This window comes from Magnolia sinica, chromosome 5, assembly GCF_029962835.1.
Source record: "Magnolia sinica isolate HGM2019 chromosome 5, MsV1, whole genome shotgun sequence".
Taxonomy (NCBI): Eukaryota; Viridiplantae; Streptophyta; class Magnoliopsida; order Magnoliales; family Magnoliaceae; genus Magnolia; species Magnolia sinica.
Window position 1 is genome coordinate 84,224,981 of NC_080577.1, and position 27,925 is coordinate 84,252,905.

General features: G+C 39.1%; 1 protein-coding gene across 5 annotated transcripts in view; it reads left to right on the top strand.

The window, feature by feature from the left end:
• LOC131246225 (uncharacterized) overlaps positions 1 to 27,925 on the top strand; it is a 67,384-nt gene that overhangs the window by 31,650 nt on the left and 7,809 nt on the right. The window contains exons 5-10 of one of the 5 annotated variants that reach the window (XR_009171252.1): positions 11,912 to 12,034; positions 12,114 to 12,171; positions 12,507 to 12,580; positions 13,380 to 13,468; positions 13,550 to 13,622; positions 27,066 to 27,130. Coding sequence is in view for 4 of the 5 variants with exons in the window: in XM_058246140.1 (XP_058102123.1) it covers positions 11,912 to 12,034; positions 12,114 to 12,171; positions 12,507 to 12,580; positions 13,380 to 13,468; positions 13,550 to 13,619 (414 nt within the window). In the remaining variant the exon portion in view is untranslated. Of the gene's footprint in view, positions 1 to 11,911; positions 12,035 to 12,113; positions 12,172 to 12,506; positions 12,581 to 13,379; positions 13,469 to 13,549; positions 14,077 to 16,046; positions 16,259 to 16,967; positions 17,642 to 27,065; positions 27,131 to 27,925 lie in introns of those variants that run through there. The other 4 variants (XM_058246140.1, XM_058246139.1, XM_058246141.1 and 1 more) reach the window with 4 other exon arrangements.

The window sequence follows — 27,925 nt, forward strand, 5'->3', positions numbered from 1 at the left end:
TTTTTGATATGCAGACTTTGTTCATGAAGGCAAATATTTTATCTCTTGGCTGACGGATATGTTTTTAGATGTTCAGAGACTTGCCTAGTGGAGTTTAAATGTTAGACATTCTCATTGTAAATTGCCATGTCTTTATTTCAATTTCTTGAGGATATTTTGAAACTATTTGCTTCTCCTATGTATCTTGGAGATGGACTCACGCATAAACATTGGTGCAAAAAGTTGGCTGATTTCTGTAAATCAGTCCACCAGTTCACAATACAACCAAGCATAATCACAGAATCCCATATTAGAATCAGAATAGAGAAGGAAATCAATTAGAACAGTAGGAAATACCTCTAGATCTTGAAGTTTAGCTTCAAGAATAGATAAAATAGTTGCTCACAAAAAATTTTCAGCAGAGGAATTCAGTCACATATCATAAAATTTGTCTCTTAGTCTCATGTCCCCTGAAGACAAATTACTTCTTAGCCCTTAACAAGAAACTAATTCCCAATTAGCTTGCACGCCAGCACATGTTGTTGTTGTGACTTTTAACCTTTGGATATATCTAAATCTCCATATAAATATTTTGAAGTAATAAAAGTATTATTTTAATAGTATATCATAATTATTTAGACGTAAAAAATCTGATGATATAATAATATTAATTAATTTATTAAAAATAATAAATGGATTTTATTTTTTTTTATATATGTATAAAAAATATCCCACAAATAAAATATGATAGTGATTAAGATGAAAAGTAGTTTTTCATATGACCAGATCTAGGAGTTTAGGACCTTTGTTTCAGAAAATTTGTGTCCTTGTTATGCAGATTCCGAACCTCTCATCCTTTTTAACAACTGGCAACTTGGACCGTCCAAACCACGGACTGGGTTGGTCATAGCCTGAAATTTACACTGATATAATGTTGTTAACTATCTTGTCTTTGTTCATTTAGTTGGACATTTGACCATTTTATTTTTAACCATCCAGTTGATGGCCACCGTTAAGTCCATTTTATTAGTGTAACTTTTGGGGTATGCTCCACCCATAGCAGCCGTGCTATTTGGATGGTCTGGATTGACAAGCATATTTGCATGTGCGCATTGGATGAGACACTGCAACTTAGAAAATGATGGTAAACTATCACTATATTATTAATGTTATTTCCAATCAATGTGACCTGTGGAATGTAGCTTGTGAAATGGTGAGATCAACCACATGGTGATCATGCAAGAGATGAGTGAACTCAGCAGAAAAATGAGAAGCACGAGGAGTTGTACCTATCAAAGTATGATTACTCATGCACATCCACGCAACCATTGTGCTAGTAGGATGCAGGAATCCAATCCAGATGTGATCCAGTGATGTGTTTTGAGGGAAGCAAAATGAGGTATACCCTATGGAAGTATGATGACTCATGCACATACTTGCAACCATTTTGAACGTAGGTTGCAGGAATCCAATCCAGATGTGATCCATGATGGTGAAGTGTTTGGAGGGAAGAAAGAGAAAGGGAAGAAGAGAAGAGGAGGGATTAGTTTAGGGTATGTAATCTCGTTTTAGTCTAATGAGGCTAACATACTACTATTAATAATAAGTGGAGTCCAATATGGTATACGGTACACCGCATGACTACAGAAGTACACATGATAATGAAGAAAAAAAGTAGAAAGAAATGATGAAAATAGCACTCCACATGACTATAGTATCATGTCTCTATGCTCCCCCTCAAGCTGGAGTGTGAATATCAATCATGCCCAACTTGTAACATGTTTGGTGAAGCCGATGATGACCAATTCCCTTGTTTAAAAACTCTGCCAACTGGTCTTCAGATTTTTTATATGGCATCTTAATATCCGTTGAAGTCACCTTCTCGTGAAGGATATTGCGGTCAATTTCATTGTGTTTCTCATTAAATCTCATGATGTGTCTTCTTCGGGTACTGTTCTCAAGTCACCCTTAGATGAGATTTCAGGGCTCACTCATTGTCTGGCCATTTTGGAAGGTGGCTTTTCATTAGACCAGTCAGGTTTTGATCAGTCAGGTGTATTTGCTTCTGCTCATTGATTCCTCATGCTCATTGATTCCTCATCTTCTACTGTTCCATCATGGATCATTGATTCTGAAGCATCGGATCATGTGACTGTTTTGCAGTCACATATCAAAGTGGGCCTTCTTTTTCTTCTTTTTTTTAAACGTAACGATGAAAATGCATTAAAAGAAAAAAAAAACAAAGTACAGATCAACTGCTGAGATAGCAGCCACAAAGCACGACTAGGAACCTTAAAAAAAGAGATTATAATCTTTTAAACCCATTACATTCGTGACCCACTCTAAGATCAACGATTTGGCTAAGGATCCCACTGATTTAGCCGTAGCCTGAGAATCATTGAAAACTCTCTCGTTCCTTTCCTTCCACACTGCCCACCATATTGCAATGATCGCCATTCTCCAAATTCTGGTTTTCACTTTACCAATCTTATGGCCCTGCCACGCTGCTAGCAAGGACGCGGCTGAATTTGGAAAACAACCGACAAAATTGAATCTGGAGCAAAAGTCCCTCAAAATTTGGGAGATAAAGGGGCAGTGGATCATAAGATGGTCAACAGTCTCTTCATTGCGCATGCAGCACTGGCATATATTAAAAATCTGCATCCCACGCTTCCTGAGATTATCAATCGTGAGGATCCGGTTCATAGCAGCTAACCAACCAAAACAAATGAATTTGGGAGGGGCTGCATTTTTCCAAATGAAAGGGGAGGTCTGACGCGCGGAGGAAGAAATGGGAGCCATGCTAGCATATAAGGATTTCACCGTAAATTTACCCGACCTATGACGATTCCATATCAGCTTGTCGGGAGAGGAGAGATCCAAAGAGACAGAAGATAAACATTGGAGCATATCAACATATTCGACCACCTCTTGATCCCGCAAATTTCTGACAAAAATGATTTCCCAAACCCCACTCAAACCCGAGTAGGAAAAATTGCTGGCTACCGTGCTATCTTTGTTTACAGCAATTCTATAGATGCCCGGAAATCTGCTTCTGAGAATATAATTGCCTAGCCAGTGATCATCCCAAAACCGAATTCTTGTTCCATTGCCCAGAATAAAACCTATATTAGAAACCATAGTTGCTTTATGGCGAAGGATTCCTTTCCAGATAAAAGAAGCTCTGTAATTAGAGGTATGACTGGTCCACCAACCCCCTGGAGACAATCCATATTTTCCTTTGACGACGATATTCCACAGAGCTTCCGATTCAGTGCCCAAACGCCAGAGCCACTTTTCCAGGAGAGACATTTATAGTCTTCAGGTTTTTTATATTAGCTCCCCCATTCCTGAAGTGAGTGCAAACTTCCTTCCAGTCCATTAAATGGAATTTCCTATGATCTTCCTTGCTGTTCCACAGAAAATTTCTTCGGAGCGCATCGATCCGAGAGAGGACAGGAGCCGGACATCTGTAAAGGGACATATAATAGAGAGGGAGACTGGAAAGCACGGCTTTGATCAAAGTGATTTTGCCACCAAGCGAAAGGTACCGACATTGCCAGGAGGCAAGTTTCTTTTAAGCTTTATCAACGATTTTGTCCCACATCATCGTGGGAGGGGGACCAACAATAAGAGGGAGGCCAACGAACGTCGTGGGAAAGGAAGCCGGAGAGCAACCCAAAGTACCAGCGTGAACATATAACTCCTGATCCGAAACATTCACCTCGTAAATTTTAGATTTAGCCATATTGATTTTCAGGCCTGAAACTACCTCAAACCATCGTAGGGTCGTATGCAGATTGTGAACAGAATTATCATCTGCCTCGATCATAATGAGGGTATCGTTGGCAAATTGGATATGCGTGATGGGGGTCACGGTCTCAGCGACGAATGAGCCTCTGAACAACCCATCAGCTTGCTCTTTAAGGATCATTTGAGACAAAGCCTCTCCAATAAGAAGGAACAAAAGAGGGGAGAGAGGGTCACCTTGACGTAATCCTCTCGATGAGGGGAAGAAGCCTTTTGGGGTGCCATTTAAGAGGATAGAAAAATGCGCAGACTCCACACACGATCTGATCCAGCCACACCATCCCCCAAAGTGGGCCTTCTTTGGGGGATTAACCAATTAAATTCCAACACGTCTCTCTCGTATGACAAGTTTGTTAACAGTTTCTGCAATAAGTGTCCTCCTCATCACCAGAGAAGTTACTACTGCAACTTCCCATTTCACCAGGGCCACTATATCCACCAGAACTTTTCCAAGACCCTAAATCTGTCATCATCACCACCTCTTCCATTAATACATATGCCACCATGATAGGAACCTACAAGAACTGCTAGGGCAACCATCCTTAGGTGAGGGAAGCAGGTCTGAACCTTCTATAAGCTGTTGAGGCAACCATCCTCAGGTGAGAGAACCAGTGTTTTCTCTTTCTTCTGGTCATGCGGTGCTCCTCCCAAAGTAGCAGCATTTACATGGTTGGTGGGTAGGAACAAGATCCTTACTATTGATGATCTCCAGAAGAGATCGTTGGTAATTCCTAATTGCTGTGTGATGTGTATGAGGGGGTGCTGAAGTGATGGGAATTTAGTAATGCTTTCAAAACAAGAGCACATCGGAGGTGGATGTATATAAAAGGGCCAAAATGGATTAATAGGTGGGCTTCTTGTACGAAGGATTTTGACCAAAATGATTGGTTGTTTCTATTTGGGATGTAATTTTGACATTTGAGCTTTTGTGTTCTCTTTAATAAAATTGTTGTCATCTTTCACACACACACACACACACACACACACACACACACACACAAAGAAAAAAGAAGGGAACCTGCGTAGCTGACCGTTCAGGAATTATATTGTCTGCAAATGGCATTACCAACTATTCTCTGTGTTTGTGTGTAGAAAGAGTATGGTGTAGCATATGTAGTTCCAAGTAACTCTTTATATCGGTGCCAATTATTCATGTTAAAAATAATTATTTGTTGTGTGTGCATGTTTTGCTTCTTACTTCTGTGTATGTTCATCTCCCTGCACCATTTGAACAACTGTTCATTCTATTCCGATCAAGGTATTCCGTAACGGTGACAGTGACTGTAATGGCCACCACCGTTACCTTTACAATACAGGGTGTAACGGCCGTTACGGTCTTCTTTTTATATTATTGAAAAAAAAAAAACAACAAAAACATGTATCGGCCCTATAAAGGACCGTTACAGGGCCATTACGGCCTTTACGAGGGGCATAATGGGCTGGTATAACGGCTATAACGGCCTTTATGATCCTCTAAGGCGTAACGGTTGCCACCATTACCTTTACGTGACGGCCTTTATGGCACACCATGATTCCCATCTCATGCTTCATGGAATGCCTCTTTACTAGATCTTGACACGTTAGAATTAGAATCGGGCGTGCTCTTTTAACGTCGAGCATTCCTTGCATCCTGTTGCTCACGTCACTTGGGGTCACCATTTAATTAACATTGACCCTCCTTTGAGCACACCATGTGTAAATCATGATGTGACTGTCCATTGCTGTAGAGGCAGGAGCCTTAGAAGATGGTGGGAAATACCCAACAGAAGTTGGGACCTCTCGTATACATGCCACTTTGTTTTGTATAGTATTTCTCAACTCATTGGCAAGATGTATTTTCTTCGGGGGTCAACTAAGTTTGAAGAAGTCAGGATTGAACATCAAAGATTGCTCCATTTGGGTAGTGGATCTTGCAAAATCAGGATTAAGCCATCCATGTCAGATTTTGGCATTCCCCAAACCATCCATGTAAGATTCACATTACTAAAGCGCTTTCTTCTGCTTAAAATTGGGATTAAGCCTATTCTCGATTTTGGCATTCCCCAAATCATCCACATCAAATTCACATTGCTAAAGCATTTTCTTCTGCCCAAATCACAATTTTGGAAGTTTTAGAAAATAGTAAATACGCTGAAATTTGTGATTGAGTGGAAGCGTCTAATTGGTGACACAATCTAATGTGGATGATATGGGCCTGCCAAAAATCAGTATTAGGCTTCATCCCAAATTTGCAGGATTCTCTATTGAACTGAGCCTCACAGATTGCAAATGTCAAGGTTTTGTTGTATTGTGTTTAAGGGGGAATCTTGAGAATACAAAAGCAACAACAAAGGTGGATAATTTGCAAAAGATTGTTGCAATTTTTGAGTCAATATCTGGTTTAAAGGTGGACACTAGCAAGTGTGAAGTGTTGGGGGTTCATTTATCTAAGGATGAGGTGGTAGAATATGCAGATATCTTTGGTTGCCGGTTGGGATCTTTCCCTTCTAGGGGTTTGGCTGCCTCTGTTTTGAAGAAATCTTTTGGATAATGAAGCAGAAGAATTGATATCATTGCTAAATCTTTTAGTTGGAGTTGCCCTTTTGGAGGAGCTGGATTCGGTGTGGTGAAAAGAGACCAACTCAGGATTTTTTTGGTAAAATCCTTCTTCTATTCCATATCTGGTGTTTTGGTTGGGGACGGGAGAGTGCCTTCTTCAGTTTTGTGGTCTTGCATGGCTCCCTCCAAGGTAGTGGCTTTTGCTTGTTTGCCTGGTGGGAGAGAGTCCTAACAATAGACAATTTGCAGAAACGAGGATTAATTCTAGTTAATGCTTGCCCCCTTTGTTTGAGCTACAAGGAATCGGTTCTTCATCTTTTCTTACAGTATCCCTTCTCTATGGAAGTGTGGGATAGATTCTTCGAGTATTTTGGAGTGGCTTGGGTTATGCCTAACTTCGTTGTAGACGTTTTTGGTGAGTGGCATGGTGGAGGGGTTGGAGCCTCGGGTCGTGTGGTTTGGAGGTTCTCTCCTTGCAGGCCCGTGGTCTATTCAGGGTGAAAGGAACAGCAGGTGTTTTAGAGATATTTCTGGGAATGCTAAGGGTGTTTTCTTTAAAGCAAAGCCCTTGGTTTTAGTTTGGGTTGCAGCGAGCGCTAAGCTCTGTTGTTGTAATCTGTTAGGCCTAGATTGGTTAGCGCTGTAATTTTTGTTTCTTTTCTTTTTATTTTTCGCAGTTTGCCGCCTCTTTAATAAATTGTCATCCTTTTAAAAAAATGTGGGAGAAGGTGGTGGGAAGATTTGCAAGGAAATTATCTAGTTGGAAAAAAAAGACATTTGTCCTTTGGGGCTAGGTTGATGTTGATAAAGTCGGCCATGTCTAATCTTCCAGTATATTTTGTCTTTATTTAGATGTCCAAAATCAGTTTTGGATCATCTAGATAAAGATTAGAACAGTGTTTTCATTTTATTTTATGGCAAGGAGCGGAAGAGAAGCATAAATTCCATTTAATAAAATGGGAAGAGGTGTGCAAATTATTTCAGGAGGCAAGGAACTTGGGAGTTATAAATTCTGCGCTTTTGGGGAAATGGATTTGGCGATTTAGGGTGGAGAAAAGATAATATTTGGTATGAGTTAGTCAAGAAATACGGGCTAGAGGAAGGGGGTAGATGGATGAGAACATCCTCTTTATATAAATCATCGGGGGTGTGGAAAGCCATATCTAGAATGTGGGACAAGTTGAAGGAGGGGATAGGCTTTTCTTTGGGGGATGGTCAGTGCATTCATTTTTGGTAAGATGTTTGGCTGGGAGATAAACCTCTTAAAGATATTTTACCTTGGTTGACTAGACTATCGGCGGATCTGAACATCTTAGTTGCTCATTGTTTCTCTAATGTAGGGAATGAGACACATTGGACCCTGCTTTTTATAAGGAATTTGTTGGAAGAAGAAGAGGAAGAGATGCTCATCTTGTTGGAGTTGCTTCAAAAGGCGTCACCATTGGTGGATGAGAGAGACTATGGTGTGGATTAAAGTAAAATCTGGTAAATTCTTGGTTAAATCCTTCTACACTTTCCTCTCCGAGACTTCATTAGTTAGTCAAATCCAATGTTTTCAATATTGACAATATTGACTAACATATACCAGGATATACCTTATATCCCACCTGCGTGATACGAAACACACAGGTAGTGTCTAAAATTTTTCATCTCGCAGGATGTATTGCAGATATTGCGACTAGTCATTTACAAAAAATTCTTTGTATCAACGGTATTTGTTGATATCAACAGATGTCGCATGATTGTGTGAGAAGTGGGGGTCTGAGTGCAGCAAAAATAAATAAAATTCCATTCAAACCCCATTTTCTTGATTTCTCTCCACTTCTAAATAGATCTATTGTGGTTTTTGACCCATCCTTGTGGATTACTTAGAAGAAAATACCAATTTCAAGCTGCAATCAAGATCGAAGTTGATTTCGAGCCATTTTCTGTCTGGTGAGTATTTCGGTCCATTTTTGTTTTTGTAAATCATGATAAATTAGTGTCAAATGGTTAAAAATCCACGATTCTTCATATTTTGCATGAAAAATCATGGATTTAGGGCTTCAATTTCAAGATTTGGGGAAAGATGGATTGAGTTGCGGAAAATTGAAAAAAAAAAAAAAAAACTAAATTTCCCTAATTTCTCTTAAATCAGTTGCAATCTGTGTCAAAATACAAAATCAAACATGTATGTAAATTTGATTTAGTGATTCTTGGTAATTTGGGGGATTTTCAGGAAAAAAATATTTTTAATTAAAATCAATTAAAAATGTTAAAAATATATTTTTTTTCAAAATTCCACTTTGATTAGCGATCAATTGGCCCCCATTTCAGAATAATCACGAGTGTTTGATGAAATCATCATCACATACACTCTAATTTTAGGATTTGAGGGAAGATGGGCTGATTTGCGAAAATTGAGAAAAAATCAAAAATTTCTCAAATGGTTGCAATCTTAGTTTCGAAACATGAAATCCAACATGTATGTAACCTGATTTATTGATTCTTGGCAATTTGGGAATTTTTCAGGGAAAAAATAATTTATTAATACAAAAAAAAAAAAAATTGTTAATTTTTTTTTCCCTCGAAATTCCACTTCAATCAGAGGTCAATTGGCCCATATTTTAGAGTATTTAGGAGTGTTTGATGAAATCATTGTTTCGCATACTCTAATTTTGAGATTTGGGGGAAGATGGGCCAATTTGCAGAAAATTAGGAAAAATTTCAAATTTCTTCAAATTTTCTCAAATTAGAGAGGATGAGTACCAGTATTATGTTAGAGAGTATCTTCACTAGTATCATTCTACTACGACCTGGGCATAGTATTTTTGGTTTGTGGAGCAGTAGTATGCCTAGCCCCGTTGAGATGGAGATGATGATTTTTAGTCACCATAGAGCTCCATGTGGGTCCAAGCCACACACACATTATTCATAGGTACATTTCTAGTTTTTTACTTTTTTTTTTCTTTTGAATGTATTGCTTGTGTTTCCATACATGTCTTCTAACATTTATAAATCATATGAATTAATTTTAAATATACACACATCGGTGTAGTCAAACAGCGCATTGATGAGGACCCCATGCAAAGGAAACCTATTATGTGCACTTGTTTTTTATGATGTTTTGATTTCTACATGTATTGATGTCTTGTTTGCAATTTTTGAAGTTTCATTGAAAAATTCGACCAATTTCCCAATGTTTTCCCATGTTTCCTAACAACAACGATACATTATGTGATTCAACTGATATATCTCATGCAATAACCAATATATATTTGTATCCCAAGGGGGTGATACATTACACAATAATGATACAAAAAACATTGGTCAAATCAATCATATAGTTTTTCCATGGTGCTGCAAGGCTCCCCCAAAAGTAGTAGCTTTGGCTTGGTTAGTGGGAAGGAAAAATGTGTTGACCATTGAGAGGGATGGTGTTGCCAAACGTATGTTTGATGTGCATGCAAAATGAAGAGTCGGTTGATCATCTTTTCATCCATTGATCGTTTGCAAATTAGGTTTAGGATTAAAAATAATAATAAATAAATTTAAAAAATTGGAGATTCTGGTGTATCTTGGGTCATACCAAGTTCCACAAAAGACTTTTTTTTGGGGGGGGGGGGGAGGGGAGGGAAGATAAGGCGAATTGGCGGATAGCTTTTCTGGCCAGAATTTGGTTTCTGTGGGAATAAATAACAATAGATGTTTTAAAAATCAAAGTAGGTGGGTAGTGGAAATATTCAAGAGAGATAAAATGCATGTAATGAAATTAGTGCTCAAAGTATCGGTATCGCTACAAGTTTCATTGTCTAGGGAAACGGAAACAATATTGATATCGCTGATACTATCACTGATAACTGGATATGTGGGGAAACATTGAAAAAATGGTGGAATTTTTAGTGAAACTTCAAGAGATACTAAAATAGACATATTTGTATATTTAGAAATTAAAAAAACCTTAAAAGCATGTGCCATCGTAAGAAATCAATCCAATCATCCCATCCAGTCTATTTATATCAACAACACATATTTCACCAAGAAATCATCAATAACTGGAAAGGAAATGAAACATTGTGGTCTCAATATAGCGCATGTTGTAATAATGATAATATCAAGATATTATTGATATTATTAATGACAAATTGAACACTATATACAACCATGCATCCATAAATAAAAAATTCGAAATGAAAATTTTTCTCGTAAACAAAATTTTGATGATATCAATATGTTGGTGATATTATTGAAATATCGCCGATACACTTGTGATACAAGTGTCACCTAGAATTTACGTAGTCGAAAATATTGGCAATACGTTGGCGATATTGATGCATTGGCAATACGAGCGACACCTGAAATTTACGCAGTTGAAAATATTGGCAATTACATTAGCGATATTGATACGTTGGTGATACTTAGTGATACATTGCTAATACCTGGAATTTCTGATACTAGTAGTGTTATTGATATCGCTGAGCTGGAGATAATGATAATACCGGAGATATTTTGATAATATTGGGGATAATTCGAACAATGAATGGAATAGGTGAAGACTTTTTGAAGCTGTTGGGTTAATATATATATATATATATATATATATTTTCTTCTCCTCTTTGTTTTGTAAATTGTATTCTTTTTGGCTTTGGCCTTATATAATAAAATCGTCGCCTTTCAAAAAAATATTTACCCAAGTCAGGTTAACAATTAGCATTTAAATGTTTGTATAGATAAGTTTTTAGATCTGTATTGTATAACAGAAAAAAAAAAATGTAACCAAACTCTTTTTACATAAAGGAGCGAGATCATTATGTTGAGTCTAGAAGGCAAGTTAGCTCTTGTAGCTGCAGCGAATTCTCTCTTATAAAGAGTGGGTCATGTTTGTGATAATAAAAGATTATCATCAGTCACTTACGTTTACCATTTGTTTCTCTTTTGTTTATCTCTTACCTTGTTCTTAATAATTAATGTAAGGAGAAAGAGTTATTCACATACATCATTTGAGAAATAAGAACTTTATCTCAAGATGTTGAAAAACTGGCCCTACGGTAACCTTCAGATGCTTCTATAGTTCCCCTGAAATTTGAGAACATATATGAACTTCCCAGCTAGCAAGTTAAGAGTGTTGAATCTGTCATTTCTGTAACTTGGATATAGACAGTGGATAGCATCGTATTTTCCACAAACGCTATCTGGCAAAAGGCTCCAAGGGAAATGATTGATATTACACTGGGATTGTAATGCGTATTTCATTGCAGCAGTAAATTTCTCCTTGGATGAGAATGTACTACCCTCAAGGAAGTTGTTGTTTTCGTTTATCCTGGGGTTAAAAATATCATTTCTACTGCTGACAACACTTTACTTTCCCAGCCATGAAAAATAATCTATTTCATCTTTCATTATATTCTGTCAATGTGGAATCGTACTTTCAGTATTTATCTCGGATTTCATATGGTCAATTAGTAAATACCCTTGAACATTCAGATTAAAGTGACCTGTATCTTCTTCTTGTTGTCTAAATTTATGTTGGAAAATTATGCTCTTTTCATCATTAGAATAATCATTTCTGAAATTTTAAAACATGCGAAATTGTTTCTGATTCCAGAGTCAAGGCCAGTGTTTGGCAGATTTATGTGGTGCGTTGCACTGCGACCTAATTATGGAGTCGAAGTTGGTAAAGAGTAAATGCAATCCCGCAGCTGCTGCGAGGAATCGCCATCTTTGTGAGGTCGCCTCCTATTCCTTTATCTCTACCTGAATCAGTATCTGTAATGTATGTTTATCTTATTCCTTTGATTTTAATGCAGAGTCTTGCTGATAGTTGCTTTCCCATCAACACAGGACTGTCAGCTAGCCGACTTCATGGTATATTTTCATTTACTTATCCTATCCTAAAAGCTTCCTTTAAATAAATAAATAAAAGGTGTTCTATTGAAACCTGAAGGAGAATAGAAGCAATTAAGAAGAATACAGAGAGGAGCCATAGTGATCCTGGCATAGCTCCATCTCTAATGAGCCTACAGGTCACCACATTAGCCTTTTGATGGGCTAAGGAGAAATGTGATCTTAAGAAGAATACATTTGATATATGATCTTAAAAATACGATACAAGAACTTCCAAGCACTGAATTGCTGCCTAAAACCCAATAAGACAGCATATTTTATCTTATCATATGTTATTTGATACTATTAATCAACAGAATTTTTCCTGCGCCAATTCTGTGATGCCCACACTTGTACCGGAAGACAGAAGCCTTTTGCCATAGGAGGCAAGGTAAGGTCACTCCCACTAATTTTGCTGATTTTTGTAAGCTTGCATTACTTCATAAAGATGTAATCTACTGTGCCATTGGGTTCCCTGCTTATAATTATATGGGGGAATGAAGCTCCATTGGTAGGAGAGGACTAAAAGGATCCTTGTCTGAGATGTGCAGTATACTTTGGTTTTCAGTTTGTGCAAGTAGAGCCCAGTGTCATCTATCTGGACCATTGATCTATTGGGCCCCCTAATTACCCTGATCCAAACATCCATTATTGGAAGATCCTAGCTACCATTCTTTGGCTATTCTCTGTTGAATGTGGACTGTTAATATATATTTTTCTCAACCATCCATTTGCAGGTTACAAATTGATATCTTTCTCCTAAACCATCCATTTGCTGGTCACAACTTTATATATTTCTTCTCAACCATCCATTTGCAGGTCTAAATTGAAATGTTAGTGTTGCTCCATCGGGGAGATTTTTGGGATGGCCATCTGCAGTGGGGCCTAATAGACTCATGGTCTGGATTACTGAACCATGGGCCCTATTTGTGCAAAACATGAGTACATTGTTCATATCCTTCATTTTTGAAGGCAAGACATCAACAGTGAATTGGAGCTGGATTCCTGGACCATGGGTCCTGTTTCTGCAAATTGAAAACATGAGTATATTGTTCATATCCTTGATTTTTGAAGGAAAACATCAACAGCGAATTGGTGCAGTTTCTAGATGACTATTAAAAGAGTTTTGTGATGTGTGATGTTATGTTTATTGCTGATGTCGTTGTGCTGGCTTTTTTTCACATGTGCAGAAGCAAACAAATGTATTCTACTTTGCCATTTGTATACTGACTTTGATGATGCTGCCTATTTTCTATCTCATTGTTTATTTGTACCGAAGGTATTGATTTTTCTTTCATTTCAATCTTCATTCAGAATTCATTTTGCCTTGTGGAATGACGTTTAATTGTATATGCTGCAGAGAAATGAATAAAGGTGTCCAAGACCTGAAGCGAATTTCAAAAACAGGCCGCAAGACAAAACCTTCTTAGTTGGTACTTTCTCATTTTTACCAACCATAAATCCCTTTTACCATTTACAGAAAGGAGTTTTGCGTGTTTTGGTTGTCCGCTCGTCAGATCAAGATTGGCATGACAGCCGAAGTAATCGTTTCTCCTAGGCGGTTGCCTCCCCTAGCCTATAGGCTTTAGTTGAGTGCATGCTGCAAAGCACATCTCTACTATATATAACATGAGTAGCCAAGGGCAGGATTTTCCCAGCACTTAGTTTTTTGCATGGCTAGAACTTCGTGTAATTTGAGGATATACAAAAGGTTTAAGCCAAATAGAAGGGTATTTACATGATTACATGCCACCCCAGGCCTAGCCTTATGCTTTAAAACCTAGGGTTGAGATTTTTCTTGTTTTGGGGGACAGTAGGATTGTCCAATGATTTCAGTATCGACGATATTGTCCAATATATCCCACGATATAACTTGTATCCCACCTAGCCGATTGATCCCACTAGTTCGATTCGGTGTTTCAATTTTCAATCCTTTTTTTTTTTTTTTTGTGTGTGTGTTGTAAATCATATTAAATCAATGTCAAATGGGTACAAATCCATGATTCTTCATGTTTTGCATGAAAAACCATGAATTTGGAGCTTCAATTTTGAGATTTGGGGGAGATGGGCCGGGTTGCAAAAAATTGGAAAAATAAAAAATAAAAAATTCCAATTTCTCGCAAATCGGTAGCAATGTGTCCAAACACAAAATCAAACACGTAACCTGATCTAGCGATTCTTGGTAATTTGGGGATTTTTTGGGAAAAAAATTATTAGTTTTAGTTAGAAATGTTACAAAACTTTTTTACTTTTCAAAATTCCACTTCAACCCATGATCAATTGGCCCCCATTTTAGAGTATTCAAAAGTTTTTGATGAAATTATCATCACATATACTCTAATTTTCGGATTTGGGGGAAGATGGGCTGATTTGCGAAAAAATTGAGAAAATTCAAAATTTTCCAAATTTTTCTCAAATCAGAGAGGGATGAGTATCAACGATATGTTAGAGAGTATCTTTATTGGTATCATTCTACTATGATCTGGGCATAGTATTGTCAATTTGTGAAGCAGCAGTACTAAGCTCAACCTCATCAAGATAGAGATTATGATTTTGAGCCACGCGTATGTGTGTCTGAGCCACAACCACACACACTATTCACAGCCATATTTCTAGTTTTCTATTTCTTCTTTTGCTTTTGAATGTATTAGTTGTGTTTCCATACATGTCTTCTTACATTTATAAATTATATGAATAGATTTTGTCACTTTGAATATACTTGCTTCAGTTCGGTCATATAGCACATAGATTAGGACCCCGTACAAAGGAAACCTATTATGTGCACTTGTTTTTGTGATGTTTTGATTCTTTTTTTTTTTTTTAACAATCCTTGAAGTCTCATTGAAAAATTCGACCAATTTCCCAATGTTTCCCAACAATGGCTATTCATTACACGATACGACCAATGTATCCCATGCGATAACCAATATGTATCTATATCCCAAGGGTGTGATACATTACACAATGATGATACAAAAACATGGAACAAAAACGTGACTCATGAAGGCATACAAGGGTGCGACTTATGGAAAAGTGGAGGGAATGACTTTTATGCATGAGATCCATGCCCTCCATCAAGTACCCTTCCCATGTTTGTCCCTGTGCCAAAAATTTGGCCAATCCAAAACTCAAGTGGTTCACACCACATGGAACAATTGAGAGGGGGGGCTCCCACCATTAAAACCTTCTAAATTTTGTGGGGTCCACTGCAATGTTCATATACCATCCAATCCATTCATCTAGAATGCCCCATCTGATGAAGGGACGCCCACAGTGTAGTCAGAGGCATGCCAGGCGCATGCCTAGGTGTTTGCGCCACTTATCCCTTGTCTAGGCCCTAAGTGAAGCATTATTGTTGGAATTAATTTTGAAAATTAAATGGAGTGGGCATAGATATTCAAAGATCATAGGAAGACGAAAAGACAATATTAATGAGTTTGGAAAAATGAAAAGTCAAGGATGTTTGCTTCTTTCTACGACACTCCTACTCTACAATACCACTCGATGTTGCACTACTTATCTACAATTCGGTTTTACAAGAGACATTTATAACCGAACTACTGAACTAATTTAGCCAAAACAAAAATGAAGACTGCATGGTTCCATGACTCATTAATATTGTCTGTCTTCCTATGCTTTTTAAATATGTGGCCACTCCATTTAATTTTCAAAGTTATTTCCAACAAAAAGACAAAACTTCCCCTTAATTTTAAAGAACTTAAATTTTAGTTTTCATGAATGTGTTTGCATTTCAGCTTCCAATTGATTCTTCTGTTGCCGCAACTCGAACACACTCTTGATATTGTTCGATTCTTTCTTTTAACACTGCTTCGGAAAATTTCTTTTGCTATTCTTAGCTTCTCATTTTCTTGCTCAAGAAACATGGTAGTTTTCTTCAATTTTTCTTCTTCTGAAGATGCATTCGGATCCGGCATGCTTCCGTTAACATCATCGATCTTCACAATTCCTTTTTGATGTCGTCCTTTCAACCATCAAAGAGATGCATGTTGCTCTGTTTCCTTCTTTCATTGTCTTGGTGCACTTACAAATGTGTGGCCAAAATGTTTTTTTTTTTTTTTAAATAAAAAAATAAAAAATCAACCACTGGCATTTGGTCCAATCCTTAGTATAGTATGTCAATAAGATGCACTTTGCAATTTACTTTCTGCAATACTTTCTTAAACAGAATGGAAATTTTAACTCGATTCTCCATTTCTGCATGAAGACAGTTGACCATCCATGTAGGTTATTATGAACCTACAATAAACAACGCAACACAGCTACTCAAGTTAATTAATGATGTGGATTTGCTAACCTCCAACCCTTGCACACATTCTCATCAAAGCATCTTGGATGATCAGGGGTGGATCAAAATCTGAATGGTGTCAATCTTGGATGATCAAGGGTGGATCAAATTCTGAATGGTGTCAATCTTCTTATCACTCTCACACCATTTCAAATCTTCAATTGGTGTCCTCTCTTAATTTTCTTGCCTTGGCCCCTTGCTAAATCCAACTTTTTTTGTGTTGATTTTTTTTATTCATATACACAGATCAGTTGACCACATGGGTCGCCAATATGATCCACCCCTGTGAGATTTCTATCGCACACACAATGAATCCACTTTTATCCATTTAAGAAATCACAATTTTCTTTTAAGGAAATCACTATTCCTTGTATGGATCCACAAAAACCCCTTTTAATAATTGCACCAAAAATCCATGATCATAATTTAGTTTAAACCACTTCGGTTGTGCTTTATGGTTGTCTTAACAAAGGGCTATAAGCATGACCATGGATTTGTAGCCATCAACAAGAATGACACATAGGAGTTCACTACTTTGCTGAAGGGGTGCAAAACCATTGGAGTAAAGTGGATCTATGATACTACGACAAAAGGAAGAATTGAAAAGTATGAGACTGGGTTAGTTGCGAAGGGCTATAAGCAATGCCAAAGAATTGATTATGAAGAGGTGTATGCACTAGTGGCAAGGATCAACATGATCAGGCTGGTTATTGCTCTTGTTGCTCAGAATGGATCATTGTTTTGAATAGTGCCCATAGCGTGGTTAAAACGCTACGTAGTGTTAGCAAATAGCATAAATCCCTTGTAGCGTACGCTATAGGGGCCATAGCATATGCATAGCATATATAGCATATGTGTAGCGTATGTAGTGTCGTTGTGTCTGTAGCGTATGTAGCATGCGCGTAGCGTGTGTAGCCTTTTTTTAATAAATGGTAATTGTAGTTTGTATTTTGTACTTAATACTCTCAACCTGTGGGATTTGAATTTCTTTTCATAATTGTGACTTGTGGTTTCAATTAGACATTATTAATTATAGTTTGCTTAAAAAGTTGTTGATGTGATAATAATTTGATTTGGTTTATGTATGTGAATTGGCTTTTGATAAATGATGATTAATAACTTGTTTGAACATGCTTATACTTGAAATTTTGAATCATCTTTTAAGCATTTTTGTATTAATTTTTTTATACTATTAATCATATTTTTTCTATTTTTAAATTAAAAAATAGAAGTATCGTGTGGCCTACGCTACATGCTACAAAGGGTTGAACACTACACTGCACACTACCGCTATTTAAAACACTGGAATGGATGAAAGATCTATCAAATGGACATGAAATCAGCATTTCCTAACGGTTACTTAGGAAGGAGAAGTACACATTGAACAAACTGGTTGGGTACTAAGAGAGGGCAAGAAGATCAGGCATATAAATTGAAGAAAGCTCTGCACAGGCTAAAGTAAGCTCTAAGAGCTTGGAACATGAGGATTGATTCCTACTTTCAAATGAATGGCTTCACCAAGTACCTGTATGAACATGCTCTATACATAAGGAAAGAAGGAGACATTATGATCATTTGTCTTTATGTGGCCGACATGATCTTCATAGGTAACAACTCGAGCACATTCGAAGATTTCAAAAGATCAATGACCAAGGAATTTAAAATGACTGATATAGGACAAATGTCTTACTTCCTTGGACGCTGGAGTTGACGTGAATCAAGAAGGTAGGATTTTATCTCACAAAAGAAGAATGCAAGGCAAATACTCGATAAAATAAAGATGAGTAATTGCATGCTGATGAGAACAGATGTGAAAACGGGCAAGAAACGAAGACAAGATGGAAAAGGAGAGCCAGTGGATCCTACACTAGTCAAAGGCCCAGTAGGTAGTAAGTCTTCAATATCTAACCTTCACTAGAGTGGACATCATGTATGGCGTTGGCCTGATCAGTAGATACGTGGAGACACTGAAGCAAGAACATTTCATAGTGGGGAAGAGAGTCCTAAGGTACGTCAAAGGAAGCATAAATGATGGCCTACTTTGTACATCTTCTAAAAACTCGAAGCTGGTAGGCTATACAGATGGTAACTACGGAGGAGGCCCAGATGAAAGGAAAATCACATCTGGATACACGTTCCATATTGGATCAATGACATTTTCATGGTCATCAAAGAAACAAACAGTAGTTGCTCTCTCATCATGTGAAGCCAAGCACATTACCACAATATCATGTGCATGTTAACCAATTTGATAAAGAAATTTAATAAAGGAATTGCATCATCCACAATAAGAAGCTACATAGATCTACATTGACAACATGTCTACCATCTCACTCACAAAGAATCAGGTCTCTCATGGTAAAAGCAAGCACTACACATAAGTATCACTACATTTAAGACTAAGTGAAGAGAAACAAAGTTCAACTTGTTTACTGTAGAACTAAACACCAGGTTGCATATATATTCACAAAACCACTGAGGACTTGTGTGTTCGAGAAATTTAAAAAGAATCTTGGCATGACCAATCGGGTTTGAGGGGAAGTGTTGGAATATGTAAAGCCATTAGGGTTCTGGAAAAATCCCTAAAACCTAGGAGATTTATTAGTGTCGATGTAGTAGTCAATGGATGTTTCTAAGATAGCTAAGTCGGTGAATGGATCTTTTAAAGAGTTGTAAAGATAGCTAAGTCGGTGAATGGATATTTTAAAGAGTTGTAACCAATTGTGCACACCTTACAAATAGGTGTTTAGGGATGGGCAAGTACAAAAACGTGTGGGTGTAGAGTTTGTAGGAAAAAAGTGTGGTGTCTTGCAAGATTTAACTCTATAGTGTGGTATCTTCATTAAGGTGTACTAAAGAGTGGTATGTGGTGACTCTCTTATAGTGTGGTGATTGTAGAGAATTCATAAATTCTTGTGCAAGTGTTGTGAGTGTTGTTTCATGCAATAGAAAGTGATTTTGTAGCCATACGATGGAGGTAACTTGAATTGCTCCTTGGATAAGTGTTTTAGGTATGCTTGCCACCTCTGTCAGATCTACAAACCTTGATCTAATCAACCATCACTTTGGATTGCTTGAATACATCAAGCGTTTTTGAATTTTCTTTTAGGAAGTAGACCCACGTCTTTCTACTGAGATCATCGGTGAAAATAAGGGTTGTGGGAGGTGGTGGAAGGCCACGGGTGGTGGGTTCCATTTTGAATCGAGGTGAAGATGGAGCACCGATTTCGTGCTCTCAGGGGGGCATGCAGCAGCCTTTCCCGATTTATCACGGGCCAGGTGGTGTAATGTCCGGAGTGGAGGCAAGTGTTGATGGCTCGTCTGACATGGTGTTAGAAGTCTACGCCTCGATTGTCAATGAATCAAGGAGATGGGTGGCACGTGGTGTGGTTGGTGGCAAGCTTCGGACTCTGGATCTCAGGCAGGGGTAAGTGTTGCTTCGGAGCAATGCCTTGAGCTGGTGATGGTAGGTTCAAGTGAGAGGTGCCTTGGCGATGTCACGAAGCGTCCTACACAAGCCAATATGCTTTCCACATGTCTTTTTGGGTAGGAGTTCTATGCATACAAACTTCTTAACACATGTGAATCTCTTACCAGACTCAGATTGTGTGGCTCTTACTTATAGACCTCGCACATGTGACAAGCTTTCGAGCAAGATGGCTCTATTTCCTTAGTTATATGAGGGCTTTTTGAACCCAGTCCTCACGTTCAAGCAGTGACTACAGGAGAGTCCGAGTAGGGAGAGGGAGACAAAGTAGTCTTTAACAGAGATGAGCCCAAAGAAGTAGTGATGCATGCGCCGATGACTATGGCCCAAGAAAGCGAGATGAAGATGGGGGGTCACTTTTTTGAGATAGAGCTTTAAAATGCTAGGGTGGTTGAAGGGAGACAGAGAAATCCTTGAGGTTGCTCCGTTGATGGTGGAAGCTACTACATGACAAGGAATTCAGGTGGTTGCAATCAAGGGGATGATAGGAGGGCAGAGCAGGTTGCAGTGGTCAAGGGAAAATGGTGGATCAAGGAAGCCCTGAATTGCATTAGAAGGTTGATTGGGATTACATTTGGGAATTGCGATGAAGACTACTATGCTTTATTCTAGTTCATCGAAAAACATGGAAGTTAGAAGTAGCATCCTGCCTCACAAATGAAGATTCTACGATCGACCAATGTTAACAGAGAATTGGTAAGTCTTCCCTCTCAATTCAACTATGACTCTGGTAGAAGGTCAGGGGGGATAAGGAAGGGCTAAAGGGGAAGATCATTTCCCAAATGAGGATCTTGAGTTAGAAGGTGAGGGGTGTGGCTTGCAAATTGAAAATGAGGCAGGTTAGGGATGTTTGCAAAAGAGCGAAAGCCTAGGTGGTTACATTTTAGGAAACCAAGGCTCCGGCCATCGATAAGGAGCTGCTTGACTTTCGATGGATGTTCACAGTGGTATATAGGTCAAATCTGGCAAAAGAAGATGTGAATTTTGGAAAGAGTTAACCTCGGTCTGCAATAAGATTAGCTGCCTGTTGTGTGTTGGAGGCGATTTTGACATCACTAGATTTTCCTTTGAAGTCAAATTGCATGAGGATCACTCGCAGTATGAGAGCTTTCTCAGACTAGGTGGTTCGCACAAGATGATTGATCTTCCGATTGGTGGTGGCAAATACATGTGGTCCAATGGGCAAGATCGGGTCGTGATCTCAAGATTTGATAGGTTCCTAGTGTCAACAAGTTGAATGGAAAAATTCCCACTTATGTTGCAGCATGGGTTGCCAAAACCTGTCTCTAATCATTGCCCTATTTTGATAGAGGGGTAAGAGAATTGGGCCCTAAACCTTGAGGTGGTGGAAAAAAATTGGGGCCCTAAACCTTAAGGTGGAGGGGTTTTCTGAGCTAGTGAGAGAGAGGTAGGCTTCCTTTGATGTTACATAATGGGTTTTGATGTTTTCAAGCTACATAAAAATTGAAGATGTTGAAAGGAAAAATTAGAAAGAGAGATCTCGGGAAGTTGAGAGGCGAAACGAAAAGCATTCCCAATGAAGTTCACACCCTGGACATCAAGGTAATGAAATTGGGCGGAAGCTTACGGAGCTTATAATTATGGTTGGAGGGGGGAGGTGAATAAGACCATTTAAAATTATTTGCTAATTAAATACTATTTAAGCCACAAGGCTAAATGGGTCCAAGATCCTAGACTATGAAATATACAACTAAATGTGCAAAGTAGTCGAAGATGTGAGATAGGAATATCTAGTGTGTGCAATGCATTAAGTACCTTGATGGGGACATCAGAGGACCTACTCAGGTGTACCAGAGACGGAGACGACCACACACATCAGTGTAACTTTCTTCGTGGATGGAAGACAAGTTCCAGATGGTGCCCGCCAGGCCATTTTGAAGACCCCACGTGCATCAGGAAGACCTCACCTTGGGATGATGCATGTGGGCTGCTTAAGAGATAATTTTAGTGATAGAATTTTTATTTCGTGTCGATACGGCTGTTGGATCTTGTCGATTAGGCCATTGGGCCACCAGATCTTTTAGATCTTGGCCCCTTGGACTCTCATCTTGCTTTCTTTATGTTTTTTGTTATTTTTAGAAGTTATTTAATGGTTGAAATTGATAATATACGTTTTAGTTTTCTTATATTGGATGATGGGCCACCGACCATTTTACTTAAGTGAGTGGCATAGTTGTAATTATATTGGATTTTAATTCCGAATTTTTAATTATAAAAGCACCGCGAGGGGGGGGGGGGAGCGTTTGAGTTCCGGATTTCACTATCTCAATGGTTTTCTATAGGTTCACCACTAACCTTTGCAGTCCTATACAAGGACCTATGTACACTCCCGCCGGAGGCTTACACAGAGACTACGTACACTCCCACTGGAGGCTTGCACAGAGACTACGTACATTCCTATCAAAAGCTCACACAGAGACTACGTACATTCCTATCGAAGGCTCACACAGGCTAACAAGGGTTTTCTGTAGGCTCATCAATAATCTTTACATACGCACCCTTCAGTGGCTCACACAGAAACTTACAATTGTTTTCTTTAGGCTTACCAATAACCTACACGTAGACACCTGTGTTGACTCACACGGAGACTTGGTTGAGTTTGGGTTTCAAACTCTATACTCAAATCTACACAAGAATTGAGTATACAATGGACTCTAAAATAAACTCTTACTAGTTTGGATGAGCTCCGTTGATAGGTCTTTCTTGATATGCTCGATTAATCTTGATGTAGCTTCTCTTCAACTCCCCCGTTCTTTCATATGCATCCTTTTTAGCTCCAACGATCGGCAACCTTGCAATGATGTACCTATGAGGATGTGAAAGTAATGAGATGATGGTGGAATCTCCTACAACTAGTGGGATAGTTAGTTCCAAGTGGGGATTCACTTATATGCGCATTCTAGAGGATGATAGACAAGGATTTACTTATAGGATTGGTGTATAACCTCTAGAGAATGCAAGAGAACATGTGCATCTTCAAATGGAGCTTGAAATTCTCATTAAAGTGATGAATCACAAGGAAGATGACATGAATTTCTTTGGTTTAGAGTCTAAATGTATAGTAGAGCCTCTAAAACCACTAAAAAACCATCTGATTTGCCAAGGTCTGAGTGCCCATTTTATAAGAAAAAGGCCCCAACGGATCTATGATGTCTAGTTGTTCGGTCAGACCTAAGTAGGTTTGGTTCAACCGAAAGTAGCTAGGGATAGTCCAGAAGGTTGCTGGGCAAAACTCAACACTTTTGATTGGACTGAACATATAATTCGATTGTGGACCGAATTGAGCCGAAGGTTCAATAGGTTGGATTGAAAATGTGCAGAATTTTCTGATTGCTTGCTAGACTCTATTGGTCATTTGCGGTCGGACTGAAATTAGTCTAGGTCAAATCTAAAATCCCTGGAATATCTTGAAGCCTAGCTGAACTTGTTCAAGTTCATCCCTAAGGCTTGGGATGATCAAACAAGTGTTTTCCTATTAAATCTAATCATCTAGAGGTGGGTTGTTTTGGAACTAAGGCTAGGTTCACCAAGGGACCTCAATTTACCTGTATCTTTAAGCCTTGATGCTTCAAGTCTTCGGTCGTCTTCATCTTTCAATGGGGGCTCAACCGACTCAAGACACACTAACACTAGCACACGTTATTCACAAATCGAGGCACTAACATGTAGAAGGGTTTTTGGGTGAAGTTATTACAAGATTATGCTAGCCGCCTAAATGAAGAGATCAAGTGGAAGCAACGTTCAAGGGCCACTTGGCTCAAGGAGGGCGACAGAAACATGAGATATTTTCATGGCATTGCAAGTGCACTGGCCACATGCGACAAGATACGTAGCATCGTTGTGGTGGCGGAAGGTTTGAGGAGAAAAGTCAGGTGCACGATTTGGTAGTCCACTTATATAAATAGCTATTGTCTAGGGAAGGGTGGAGGAGACCAAGCTTGGATAATTTAAACTTCAATAGCTTCTCAAGGGAGGATTCAAAAACACTTGAGAGGCCCTTCCGATGAAGTGAAGTGGGCTATGGACTCCCTACGGAGGGATAAAGCCCTATGCCCTTATGCGTTCCCTTTGGCGTTTTCTAGCTGTTTTGGGAGGTTGTGAAAGGTGACGTTTTAAGCTTCATGTTGGAATTTTTTGGAAGGGGGCATTATCGGCAAATCTTGGGGCATCCTTCATTGCTATTGCCCCGAAGGTCTCATGGGTAGAGTGCTTGAGGGACTTCAGACCTATAAGTTTGATAGGTAGGCCATATAAGATCCTCACTAAAATCTTGGTTTTGAGATCTCACATGGTCTTTGCAAGTGTCATATCTAAGAATCAGTGTGCTTTCGTGGTAGGGTAACAGATTTTGGACAGTGCTCTTTTAGCTCACAGGTGCATAGATTCAAGGTACAAGGATGGTTTGAAAGGTGTGGTATGCAAGCTAGATATTGGAAAGGCATATGACCATGTAGATTGGGGATTTCTGGATTATTTGTTGGGCTGGATTAGGTGTGGAAGTGGAGAGGGTGGATTAGGGAGTGTATCAACTTAGTAAGATTCTCAGTCCTGGTTAGCAAGTCCCCCAAAGGCTTCTTCAGTAGTTTCAGAGGCTCGAGACAAGGTGACTCGCTTTTCCCTTTTCTCCTTGTGGTTATGGCAAATTCCTTGGGAAGAACGCTGGGCAGAGGTCAGGAGGTTGGTCTCTTTCGTGGGTTCGAGGTGGGTGGCGTCGTTTCCTCTGGTGCGACATCTTTAGTTGTAGATGAAATGATTCTCTTATGTGAGGCCGTTGCAATTATGATGAAGAAATTGAGAATGATTATCAAATGCTTTGAAGTGGTTTCAAGGTTGAAGATGAATATCATTTATCTGCACTTGGAGGAGGTTGAGCAGTTGATGAGGCTATTCAAGTGTGTGGCAGGATCATTCCCCTCCACATATCTTGGGTTGCCCCTTTGCATTGGGAAGCCAACCAAACATTTGTGGGACAAGGCGGTGGAAAGGTTTGTAAAAAAGTTATTGAAGAGGAAGAACCAATACTTGTCCCTTAGTAGCAGGATTACTCCAATCAAAGTAGCTCTGTCAAACATGTCGCTATACTTCATGTCCTTGTTTAGATGCTCGAAGTTTGTGTTGTCTAGATTGGAGAGCTTGAGGCTCAAATTTTTATGGCTAGGGTTGGAAGACAAGAAGTTCCATATGTTGAATTGGAGAGAAGCATGCAAATCTTATAAAGAGGGAGGAGCGGACATTAGGGATTTGTAGTCTATGAATCTACCATTGTTGGGGGAAGTGGTTTTGGAGGTTTGGGCTGGAAGAGGGGGCCTTATGGAGAGAGGCTATTGCCAGCAAGTATGGGTGCCAAGATGGGGGTTGGTGGACCAAGGGCACTTAACTTTATAGGGCATCTGCAATTTGGAAAGGGGTTGCTTCCATAAAGTCCAAGTTTTTGGAAGGAGTTGATTTCTCTCTTGGAAATGGGGAGAAGATTTGCTTCTAGGAGGATGTGTTGATAGGGGAAATGCCCTTGTTGTCCGCATTTCCAAGAATTGTGCACCTCTCTCTAGATCATAACATTTTCGTTGCAAGTTGTTTCTCGTACAATGGAGATGTAACAGTATGGTTGCTCCGTTGTCGCAAGTATTTCCTTGATGACGAGGGGAATATGTCTCACTCATGGATCACCTCCACCTTTGCAACCCGGTTAGAGGGGATTAGGATAGGATGGTTTGGCGGAAAGACAAGTAGGGGTGCTTCTTGGTCCAGTCCTTCTACTAACTACTCCGAGCTTTGTTGAGCAGACACAACATGTGTGGTTTTATGGTGACCTCCTGAACATTGCGGCCTAGAATGGGTGTTTAGTTGGAAGAGAAAGGGCTTTGACTACAGACAATCTGCAAAGAACGGCTCATGATGATTTTGAACGTTTGTCTTATGTGCATGGCAAGTGCTGAAACAGTTGATCACCTTTTTCTTCATTGCTCAGTTGTGAGGAAGGTGTGGAATGGCTTTCTAAGGGTTTCAATATGTCTTAGACAATGCCGGCCTCAACAGGTTGCACAGAGTGAAGCTGGGGAAGTGAGCAAGGGTAGTTTGAAGGTTATGCTTGTTGGCTGGCCTTTGGGCGATATGGGGGAAAAGAATGGGAGATGCTTTCGGAATGAGAGCATTGAAGCACAGCAGGTCTATGGTAGAGTAAGGCTTTTTATGTTGTGGAGTGGGTCTCCTGTATAGATGCTTTGAAGGATTGTAATTTTGCTTTCTTTGGGTTGTGGTTTTTGTTTGTGGTGCCATCTCGCTGCCTCCTTTAATAAAAATTTCGTTACCTTGCAAAAAAAAAGAAAAAAAAAAAGAAGAAGAAGAAGAAGAAGAAGAGAGGAAGTGCCTCTTAACTCCTTGTGAGGTGATGCCAAATAGTCCTGTGATGTCAGTGTGCATAAGTTGTAAAGGTTTTGAGGCTCTCTTTAATTTACTGACTACAAAGCTCTTCCTGTGTTGCTTTCCCTTGATACACCCTTCACATATTTCATTTAGGTAGTTAATTTCTATAGAGCTTCTACAATATTTGCCTTCCGCAGTAGATTCGAGCAGTGAATCAAGATGCTTATAGCATAGATGCGATAGACAATTGTCCTTTAGAATAGACTCGGAACACTCCATCAAGATCGGTTTTGATGTTCAAGGTAAACAGTCATTCTTAGACATGTCTACCTTCACAATTAGTTCATTTCCATATTCTTGATTATAAGAGCGAGGTCCTTGAGATGGATATCACCCATTTCCCCAAGACTTTGGATGTTGTTTTGCACCGTTGGGACATAGTTGACGTTGGAGATGAAGTCATTATCTCTCTTCTACGTCTGGATCATAATCTTCTCTGACTTTTATTGGAATTTTCAAAGAATATATGGAGGTGACTTCACCTTTTACCAACTCATTCAATTCAGTAAACAGTTCCTTTTTCCTGCACATATGATTGTTCTCACTTGTGTCAAGGTATTACGTGTTCTCGTGCTTGTTTCCTTCTCCTTTGTACATGAGCAGCAATGTGGATTGATCTTTTTCATCTTTCCTTTGCAGTGAAGTGGGACTTCTCTTCAACTTCATATGCCGGCTCACTTTGGTAAATCATAGGTTAGATGACTGTACCTTTTGCAATTGCACTGGATGCATGACTTGTCGTTCCTTTGAATGTGCGCACCTCTTCCTCAGCCACTTGATCCTCTTGATGCGCCTTGTCAACGAAATCCCTGTTCACATCCTCCGCTACTTTGATAATCTTTCCAGATGGGTAGCTTGCTTTGTAGGGCTTGATGTAGCATCTCACTGGAGTTTCTGTTGGTCCTTGTGAGCCCATGAGCTTAGCAATGGACATAGTGGAGAGATCCTTGGATTCTTCGATTGCCACTGCTATGTGGTGGAACCTGGGTATCGAAGATCATGAGATCTTTTCCATCACCTGTGCATCATCCACAGATTCACCATTCCTTTCAATCTGGTTTGCAATAACTAGAACTCGAGAAAAGTAATCAGTGATTTTGTCATTCTTGTTCATGAGAATTATGTCGAATTCGACCCGAAATGCTTGTAAACATAACTTTTTTGCCTTTTCCACTCCTTTGAGTGGATTTTTGCAAAATATTCCATGCTTGCTTTGATGATTGGCATCTGAGATATTTTCAAAGTTCGCCTCATCTACCTCTTGGTAGATCATGAACAAAACCTTCTCATCCTTCTTCCTTGACTCCATTAGTGTGGTCTATTGGGCAATGGTTAGAGATGCTCAGGGCCATATGTTAGTGGCCATTCCAAATTGCAAGCCAGGGTGATTTGTGATCGATTTGGAAAAGGCTTATGATCAAAGATTGAGAGATTGCAAGCCGGGGTGATTTGTGATCGATTTGGAAAAGGTTTACAATAATGTAGATTGGGACTTCTAG